We start from the raw sequence: 10,240 nt of genomic DNA on the forward strand, positions 1-10,240 counted from the left end.
CCATGCTCCCCTGAGACACCCCAGGCATTGTGCACCTTTCCTCCTCTCCCTCCCAGTCTCTGCCCTACCCATCCCCTGGGAGAGAAGGGGCAATGGTTTATCGGGGATATTGGCTCCTAAGGGACACCAGGATGCTGCAGCCACCACGCGGCACTCGGCCACTTCACTTCAGTCTATGTGCGTGGCTTTGCACACTCTAGACTATGTAATCACAGCAGCACTTTGCAGAAGAGTGTCAGCACCAGCCATGGTGCAGGCGGGAGGTGCAAGGTGCCCCCATATGCAAAACTGGACAGGATCAGCACAGGGGACCCTGCGAGCCAGGACCACTGCAGCCGAGCTGGATGGGGACTGATGCTGCTGCCGCTTGCACATGCATGAGCCAGTGTGCAAGGGTCTCCTGGCAGGAAAACGAGCACGGGTGTTTGGGATGCTCCAAAGAAGCCTCTCTGCCCCCATACCCCACACGCAGAGCCCTGCCAGCTCGTAGCACTGCGAGCACACTGGGAGCTGCGGCACTGCACACACACACACGCATGCTCCAGCCCTGCTGAGCACAACCTTTGTACCAGGTTCCTTCCTGCCAAACCTTTCCAATCGCTAAAATAACAACTATCAAAAGCACTCCCACCTCCAGCCCCACTTCCCCCCCCCCAGCTCCTGCTCCCTGCTGAGGAATAAAAGGCCGCAGGCTGGTGAGCAGCAGCGGATAATTGATTTTATTGGTGGGGGCGGGTGGAGATGGGCAATTTGGGGTTGAATGGGATCTTTAGGAGAACAGGCGAGCAGCGGGATGCAGAGGGATGGAGCTGGAACCCCAGCGGAGCCGGCAGCCCACGCGCCCAGCGCCGCCGCGCAGAGCATCGCTCGTGGCACGTGCCGGGGGAACAGCATCCCGGTGCTTCCCGGCCTCCCCATCCTGGCTGCTGGAACAGCTGAGCTGTGAATATCCCTGTAGTGTGACGGGGGAATAATCAGAAAGGGGGAGCAAAATGCTTTGTATCCAGCTTGCCATGGATGCGGGAGACCGGAGCCATCACCAGCCCTGCAGTGCCGCTCTCCCCATCCCGCCGTGAACCCCTCACAGCCCGGGATCTGGGGACTCCTGTGGATCCCTCTGACCCATCTTTCCTATTTTTTCTCCTGAAGACATATGTGCTGCTTTTGCAGTGCCAGCAGAGCCTGCAGCAGTGAGTGCAGGAAGCAGGGAAGCCCTCACGCAATCCACCCCAGCACGGGGTCTGTGCCCCAGCCACAGGGTTTTGCTGCAGGACCCAATGTGGGGTTGGATGGACATCGATGTCCCAGAGGCTCTGGAGGCCGGGGACCCCTTGGCCACTCCTGGTCCCAATGCCCACAGCCACTCACTCACCCATTTATTCAAACTAAAGTGAAGTGGGAGCTGTGGGATGCGGGATGCAGCATCCAGGGATGGGATGTGCTGCACTGGCAGAGCACAGGCTCTCATACCCTTGGCTGCATTCATGGCTTTTTGGCTTCTCTAGGCCTTTTTAACAGAAACCAAATGTCTATTTGGGCTCCATGAAGCACAGGCAAGACCCTGTGAGCCAGCAGGGCAGAGAGGACACAATGCACTGCGTGCAGGACACCCGGGGGTACAGCACACTTGCCATAGCCCCATCCCAGTTGTGTCCGTCAGGGGGTCTGCACTGACTGAGAACCCCTCACATTGGGTGTTTGACTGCACTGGGCATTTCACAGCAGCCGGGCTCTGCTCCCTGTGCTCCCAACCCCGTGTTGGATCTTCCCAGCCTGGAGGAAAAATCCCCCTCGGCTCTTATCTAAATCCAGCATCTCTTTCCCAGAAATGCAGGCATCCCCCCCTGCACCAAGGGCTGCCTGCAGGCAGCGCAGGGGGTGCCAGCAGGGACCTCAGCCCCATCTCAGTGCAAGAAACCCCTTTGGAAGGAGATGTGTCCTGTTCCCTCGCCATGGGCAGTGACGTGGGTCCCTTCCCTCTTGGGGTGCTGGCTCTTTGGATGGACCCCAAACCTGTTGGCAGGTGGGGGTCCCCATCTCTGCCTGGCTCCAAAATGGGGCATTCGTCCCAGATGAGACAGCATGTCCCAGTTTTAGCTCTGGCCCATGAGTAGGGACCGTGTCCATGTCCCTCCCATCGGCTGCCATTTCAGGGTGCCACTGGACCCGCAGCCCAGCATCCAGCCCTGTCCCTCCATCCCGAAGCCCTGGCACCACTGCATCCTGGCCCTGCAGCCCATTCCTTGGCCCCTGGGCCAGGCATGACCCATCCATGCCTCGTCCCCACGGCCTCCCCCCGAGCAGCAGCTCTGCCACCGGGCTGCTCCCCTTCTCCCTTTTTCACACCTTCCCTGCCAGCGCTGGGCTGCGCTGCTGCCGCCCTCCCTCTCTTCAACACCTCCTCCTCCTCCGAGGCATTTTATCTCCTTTCTAGAGAGCGGAGTGTGGGCTGGGGATTTTTTGTTCCTCCATGTTTGCTTTTTTTTTCCCTTGGTCTTTTTAATAACCCCCGTCTCCCGCAGCTCAGCTTGCACCGCTCAGCACCGTGATTGTCCCCAGCCTCACCCTGAACCTGCCGTGGAGGCGGATTCGGAGGTGCCGATGGAGCCACACTTCATGTTTGTCCTACTCCAGGGGGGCCGTGGGCAGGATCCTCTCCCCGTTCCCCCCCCCCCGCTGCTCCTCACCTTCGCCTGGTCCCCTCCTGCAAGCAGGGAGCAGCGGGGGGGGATTGGAGCAGCCCGTCACTTGCTCAGCTTTGCCAGGGCTGCAGGAGCGGGTTTTCCACAGGTCCATGTCCCCCGCTCAGCACAGGTGCCTTCCCCATGCCTGGGAGGTGCAGAGATGTGCCAAGGGTCATGTCCCATGGGGCAGGCTCTGCAGAAACACCCCCCCATCTCTGCCCCCTAGAAAGCCCCATAGCGGTGCTGCCATTTGGTGTGTGGCATCTTAATCTCCCAGCTCACCTGGGTGTCAGAATGGGTGACAGCAGAAGAGGTGGCAAAGGAGCATGGTGGGTGCAGCAGCCTGGCACCCAGCACCTCTCCTCCTGCCAGCCAGGCTCGGGGACACCCCATGTCCCCCCCGGCAGACCGTCCCAGTCCCTTGGGGACAGCAAACTTGAGATGGACGCTTTCTGCTCCAAGCTCCTCTGGGATGCTGCTTCCCTTTGGGGTCTGGATGGGGGAAAGCCGTGCTGCCATCCTGCTTCACCCCTGCCAGACCCCGCATCCCGACCGGCACCAGGAGCATCTCGCTGCAGGAGGAACGCTGCTTCCCACCGCAAGCACTGCTGCAGCAGAGCAGAGGTGCAGCTTCGTCCTCATTTCCTTCTCTAAGCCCATAAAGTGGAAATTTCCCCATGGGAAATCGCTGATTTTTCAATGTGCCAGGATGTGCTGGAATCCATCCCAGTGGAAAATCCCCGGCCAGCTCCACAGTGCCTTGACCAGCCTGGAGAAGCCCCTAAGTTGGGAGCACACCTCAGAGCTGCGGTGGTACCTATCCCCCAGAGTGGAGGGGAAAGCTGAGGGATGCTTCAAGCTGGGAATGCTGCCTGGAGCTCAGTCCCTGCATCGCCCCAGAGGTCGGGTGGGCTGGGGTGCGATGCTCGCAGGGGGCTGGCGTATGTTCCTTTATTCAGGAGCACATCAAAACACATCTGTCAAGGTGGGTTTACACTGTGGTGCCGGGCAGCGTGGGCAGCCCCCGAGTCTGGGTGCTCAGCCCCCAGTGTCAGCACCCTCCTAGCAAAGTGCTGCATCCCAAACACATCCTGGTGCTCCCCATCGCTCCTGGCCTTCACGCTCCCCTCCTCATCCCCGCAGCCACATCTGCCCAGGCAGGGCCCAGCAGCCTCCCCGCAGGCTCCCTGCAGCCGCCGCCTCTCCTGCCCACCCCCTCCCACCACCACGGAGCCTCAGAGACCAGAAAAGCCGAGAACCCTCTGGAAAAGCACGTCCCAAATCCCACCTTGCCACCAACTCCCTATTCCCATGCCTGCAGCGCCAGCTGGGACCGTCCCCACCGCAAGGACCTGCTCCCTGACCCACTGCTCCCTGCCAGCACCTCACAGCCACCCCGATGCCAAGGGGATGGATGTGCCTGTCCTGGGACCGGGGTCCTGCTCGCATCCAGGGAGCTGCACTTTGTGCCGCTGTTTGGCTGGGGAATATTGACAGTGCTCAGCCTGGCACAAAGTCCTCCCATTTCAGCCTTTGATTTCTCCATCCCCATCCTCTCCTCAATCCCGTTTCACACTCCCACATGTGTGCGGGCGCAGGGTTAGGTGCAGGAGATGCGCGGAAGCGGGGCTGGAGCCTATGGATGGACACGGCTGCACATCCAAAGCCCAGGCACCAACCACCCAGCACAGGCACATTGCCGAGCTGCTCCGATGGGAACGCGGCCACACGCCCCAGATTCACACACCAGCTCCAAAAAAAAGGTACAGAAACCAAAACACAGGCACACGCCTGCTCACTCCTGCACCCGCTTCACAGCCACATGCTCGGGGAGACACAGAGCATCCCTCAGTCCCACATGGAGGAGCTGGGATCTCCTGGAATCCACCCCGGGATGCTCGGTGCCCCCCAGGATGCCGTGCACAGGCATTTCTGTTTGCACACACATCACACCCTGATCCAGGCACACATGATGACACCCGGACCTGCTGAGCCCTTCACGGTGGCAGAGCAGGGTCGGGCAGGGCTGTGGCTCACCCGGGGGGATGCTCACACTGGGACAGGGGTGGGAGATACCCCGACACTGTCCAAGAGCCACCAGGGGCTGCCAGGCAGGCTGGGTCTCCTGCAGAACCAGCCAAACCCTGGTGAATCCACATGGAGAAATTCCCTAAGGTAATGCAAGGGGCACCCGCTGTTTGGTTTTCCTCCTCCGCTGTCCTGTCCCTCCTCCCAGCTGGAGAAGTTCCCAGGGGAGCCAGCAGCATCCTCATTCAGGAGCGGCTTTTCCCTAGGAGTGGCAGCCGCCCCCTTCCCTGGGCAGCTCCAGCCCCCTGGGGTGACCCGAGCTCCCTACCGAGCACCCCTCAGCAGCCACCGGGACTCGGGAAGGGATGGAGCAGGCAGCCCCCATCCTAACGCAAATCCCCCAAATCCTAACCCAAACCCCCCCCCCCACCGCTCCCCAGTGCGTTTGCTCCGTGCCTGTCTCCTCTCCCCCATCTCTGGCAGTTCCCAGCCGGGGCACAGCCCCTCTCTGAGCATCCCATTCCCATCTCCAACTTACTTGCCCAGTTCCTCAAAGAGCTGGTACTCCTCGGTGAAGCGATTGCAGGTGATGGTGGCCATCCCGAGGGGCTGGAAATGCTCCCTCCCCAGTGCCGAGTTTGGGGCAAGCAGCTCTCCTCTCGCTCCCTCCCTCTCCGTGTGCTCCCGGGGCTCTCTCCTCGCCGAGGTAAATAAGGGAATATGTTTGATTGACAAGCCCGGAGATAATGATGAGGGCAATTTGTCTTCTCAGCTTCACAAGCCTTCGTCAGCATCCCCGTCCCCATGGCGACCACCGCTGCCAGAAACGCCCTGTTTCTGTTGCCGGGGCAACTGCAACCCAAACCCGCCACCCGCCCGTGGGGACCAGGGCCCTGCTTGGGGACCCGGCCCCGGGGGCTGCCCGGGGGTCACCCGGCTGCTGAGGAAGGGGGGGAACGTCTAAAATGCAAATATTAAAGGCAAATTAAAGGACGTGGCAGTGGTAGGATAATTGGGGCAAAAAGGGTTTCCATGGAAACCCGGGTTTCCATATTGCAGGAGGATGCTGTCGCCCCGGCAACTGCTTTTTCCCCCCAAAATATAGGCCCTGCAGTAGCACCCCTCCAGGGCTGGGGGGCTGTGGGATGGGGGACACTGGGGCGGGTGGGAGCAGATGGAGCAGAAGTGTGTCAGGAGAAGCTGGAGAAAGCATGGCAGGTCCCCAGGTCCCCAGGCTGGCCTGCCATCAGCCGGGGTCCCCAGAGGGGGTCGCCCCGATCGCGCTGCAGGGGAGGGCTGGCAGTGCTGGGGATGTCAGGGTGGGACAGGAGGAAGGTCTGCCCCCTCCTCAGGTCTTTGCTGCTGCGTTTAACTTGAGAAGACACAAGAAGGGTAATGAAAGCAGAGTAATGAGGGCCAAGACCTTAGGGAGAGGCTTCCCTCCGAGCCCACCTTGCTGCCAGCACCCACTAGGGGTCCAGCACCTCCTCCTCCATCTACGCTACTCCATGCATCTCCCCACCTCTGAGCCCACCCAAAGAGATTTCTTCTAAGCTTTTGCCCCATTTCTGGCTGATTTTGCAGCAGAAGGAGCTCCCACAACCCTGAGAGAAGGGGCTCCCACCACCGGCTGGGAGAGCATTGCCTTTGGCAGCTGAGATGGATTGAGTTCCCTTTCATGCCATGGAAGGGTTAAAAGGAAAAGAAAAGGCTCTAACCAGACAAAAATAGGGAGAAATCTTTGAGAGGAGATAGAGAAGGAGGAGCAGAGAGAGGGAGAGAAGAAAGGAGGTGGAAGTGGAGGAGGACAGCAAGTGGCGGAGTGAGGAAGAAGAGGGGGAGGAGGAGAAAGGTCTAATGGCTTTTCCATTAATTGCACCATTACCCACCTTCATCCGCACCTTGCACCCCGCATCCAGCCTCCTGCTCCTGCGTGGCCCAGCCGGAGGGGACCCTGGTGCCGGGGACACAATTCCCATGGCATGGACAGGGCATGGGGCCACATTCCCCAAGGGCTGATGGCCTTTCAGACCCACATGGCCATGCCACTGCATGGGCAGAGCACACCAGGCACCACGGGTGATGTACATGTGCAATCTGTGTCCCGGGGATATGGTGGTCCCCAAAACAGCACTCTGCCCGTGTCTGTCTCCTCCCCATCCCGCTCCCACACGAAGGGGGCTTCATTCATCCCACCTAGAGCCATGCTGGGAGGCAGGGGGCTGCCGTGGGAGCTGGTGCAGCCAGATGGATGCTCATGGAATGTTCTCCTCCTCCAGCTTTTTGCTGCCAGCCCCTATCAGCCCCTTGGAGCCAAAGGACCAGAGGAAGAGCCCCCACACCAGACCCACGGATGCCCGGGGGCAGCTCACCCCGCCTCGCTCCTGCCTTTGCTGTCATATGTGTCCCCATGGGCGCTGCAATGTGACCTGCCCCCTCTTCCCGCGCCACCCCCAGACTGGCACGTGCGTTCAGCCCCACACACATGATCCCGTAGCCAGGAGGAGGGATCTGGCCCTTCCTTCCTTCCGGGGCTTCCTCTGCACCCTGACACCCTCACATGGGGCAGGGGCGATGCCAAAGCTCTCCATGGGGGGACCCTGCCTCCCCATGGAGGTTTCTCCTGCCTGGCAGATGTGGCTTTCCAGGAAAGGTTTCTCCCTTCCCCTTTTTTTCCCCTTCTCCTCGGCTTTTTTCCCTCTCTGAGGGTGAGGGGGTGTCAGGCTTCTGGGTGCTCAACACGCTCTGCTTTGCCCGTGATGTGCTTCCCAAGCGGGAACCGCTGTGTGGCTCCGCTCCCGGGTGCCTGGAGAACACCCAAGGGGAGCAGAGCTCCGGATGGGACCGTCCCGCTCGGGCTGGGGGCTCTCCCACCGGCTCCCAGCGGAGGGCAGCAGTCCCGGCCCTCTCCCAGAGGCCTCAGCATCCTCTTTGGATGTCTCCCTTTGGCCGATGCCTCTGTTCCCGGCCACCCCAAGATGTGCTCCTGCAGGGCTTTGGAGAGCCAAGCTGCCGTGCTCGGGTCTGACCGCCTGATGGAGACCTTCATCCCCAGCAGCTCCTCTCCACCGCTGGGCTGCCTCTCCAGAAATGCAGCCTGCTCTCCCAAATATCCCTACAGACAGTGGGTTTCTGCAGCCCCGCATGGGCACCTGAGGTCTGATGCTAAACCCCAAATGCACTGGCTGGGCTCAGGGAGGACCAGTGTGTCCCTGGGGAGCTGCAGCAGGTCCCCCCTCTTTCCAGGGGACTTCATGGGCCTCCGGGAGCCTGCAGCAGTTCCTCCCATGCAAAACCAGTGGAGCTGCCAATTACATATTGCAGAGATCCCAGAATTACTGGGACAGTTTCACACACAAGCTGGGGTCTGGGGGATGTTCAGTTGCTGTCCTATGGGAAGCCGAATTTGGGGTTATTTTTAGATAAAGATTATAAATACCATGGTAAGAAGAGTTGATTTACATTGAGGGTTGTGTCTGCAGACGTGCCCTGTCCCTGCGGGCCCCAGCGCTCACTCCTGCGGCCACAGGAAACTGCTTTTGCCTGGGACAGGGTGTCCCCAGGGCAACCTTCTCCCTAACACCGGGGTCCGTGGGCAGGGATTCTCCTATGGACATGGCCATGGATACTTGGGGACCCCCAGCAGGAGCCACACGGCTCCCTGGAGCTGGCTTTGGGTGGGGAGAAACCTCTGAAAAACCACTCGTCCTCAGCCCCTGGAAGGAGAAAGGACACAACTGCCTGGCATGAGATACAGCCCCTGGTCAGAGCAGCCTCTCCCCAGCACGAGGTGCCCAGGGTGCCCTGCCACCCTCCCACCATGGCGTTTTGGTAAGATGCCCATCCCCTTTCCTCCTACTGGGCTTCTTCCTTTCCCTCTCCCAGGTGGAAGATGCCTGTGGGGCTGGAAAGATACCTCCAATCTTGTCTGATCCATCCTACCCCCATCCCCACCCTTATCCTATCCCCAACTCCATCTCATCCCAACTCCATCCCACCTGCATCCCCATCACAACTCCATCCCACCTGCATCTCCATCCCCATCCTCATCCCCATCATCATCTTATGCCCCTCCATCCCACCCCACTCTCAAGTCCTCCCAGCCCCGCTGGCCCCAGATGCACCCCCCTGCCCCATCCTCTCCACAGGGCACCATCCTGCACCCAGCTCCTGCCGGAGTTTGGGACAGCCTTGGGCTTGCACTGCTCTTTGGAGGGTGGTTGGGAAGGAGTGGAGTGCTCAGCCTGCGTGTGCAAACACATCTCCACCACCCAAGCATCTCACCAACTGTATTAACCCCTTGGCAGCCAGAGAGCACAGGCACTCCCAAGGGGCTTGAACTGTGTGAAAACACAGGATTTGGGCACATTCTTCATTCTTTCCTTCAGAGACCATTAATGAGCAGTGGTGGGATGGGGAGCCCAAGCAGCAGCCTCTGCCTACCCCTTCCCAGCCCAACGCTCAGATGCAGCAGGACTGGAAACAGAGGTGAAGGACAACTGCTGTTCTTGGGCTCTCGGAGCACCCAGAGGTGCTCCTGATGACATTTCCTCTTTGTTTTCAGGGACTAAGAGTTTCCTTCGACTGTTTCTTTTTGTAAAAAAAAATCAGAATGCAACTTTCTTTTAATTAAAATAAAAGAAGAACACAGACCCAATGCTCTGGCCAGGCTGGCTGCGTGAACCTGGCATCAGCCCAGCCCGGCAGATCAGCAACTGGAAATGAAGCGAGACCAGACCAACCTTGTCATGGGGATATTAGTAAAAGTGAAGGGAGAAAAATCGAACGTGTTTTCATGGAAATTTCCATTTTTGAAGAAAAAAAAAAAATAAAAGAAGGACTAAACTTGGATGCATTTATATAAATATGGAAATGAAAGCTGCTTCCCAAGCCTTGTCGCCGCCCCATGGCCAGCCCCGCTCTCCCGCTCCCTCTGGCATCAGTTCTCCCTTTGCAGTGCCTTGTTCTGGAGCTCCCCGCAGCCATCACCCCTTGCCCAGCTCCAGCTCAGCCTGCAGCAGCCTCCTCTTCCTCAGCAAAGCATTGCTTTATATTCAGCAACTGGTTGGCTTTGCCAAATAGCATCTGGTGCTGCAGCCAGCGGGCACACGGGTGGTGCGCATCCCATGGGAGCGGGCTGGATGGTTGAGGTAGTTTGGGGATGTGCAGTGTCCTCCTGGGGCTCGGCTCGGATGGGTGATGCTGCAGGGGCCGGTCCCTGTGGAGCAATGTGCTAACGGAGCCAGGGATGGAGAAAGGGCTAATGGAGGAGCTGGACTCCCCCTCTGAAACCTGCCCTTGATGCTGATAGGGATGCAGGGCACCGCCGGCATGGCACGGTGATGGGCGTGCATGGAGCAGCTGGGACCGGTGCACACACCGCCACGCTCCAGCTTTGCAAACTCCTTCTCATCTCTACAACAAGAGGTCTCCTCTATTCTGCCTTGCTGTCAGCTTTCTCTTTTTTTTTTTTCTTTGTTTCTATAGAAAATCCCAATTCCCCCAAATAATCCAAGCTAAGAGTAAGA

At 59.4% G+C, this 10,240-nt stretch overlaps 1 protein-coding gene across 2 annotated transcripts in view; it reads right to left on the reverse strand.

Moving 5' to 3' along the window:
* CAMK2A (calcium/calmodulin dependent protein kinase II alpha) overlaps positions 1 to 5,531 on the reverse strand; it is a 33,091-nt gene extending 27,560 nt beyond the window's left edge. Inside the window, exon 1 of one of the 2 annotated variants that reach the window (XM_030503547.1) lies at positions 5,251 to 5,531. In XM_030503547.1, the coding sequence (XP_030359407.1) occupies positions 5,251 to 5,312 (62 nt within the window). In that variant the 5' untranslated portion in view covers positions 5,313 to 5,531. The remainder of the gene's footprint in view (positions 1 to 5,250) is intronic. The other variant, XM_030503546.1, reaches the window with a different exon arrangement.
* Between the last annotated feature and the right edge of the window lie 4,709 nt (positions 5,532 to 10,240).

This window comes from Strigops habroptila, chromosome 12 (genome assembly GCF_004027225.2).
Source record: "Strigops habroptila isolate Jane chromosome 12, bStrHab1.2.pri, whole genome shotgun sequence".
Classification (NCBI taxonomy): domain Eukaryota; kingdom Metazoa; phylum Chordata; class Aves; order Psittaciformes; family Psittacidae; genus Strigops; species Strigops habroptila.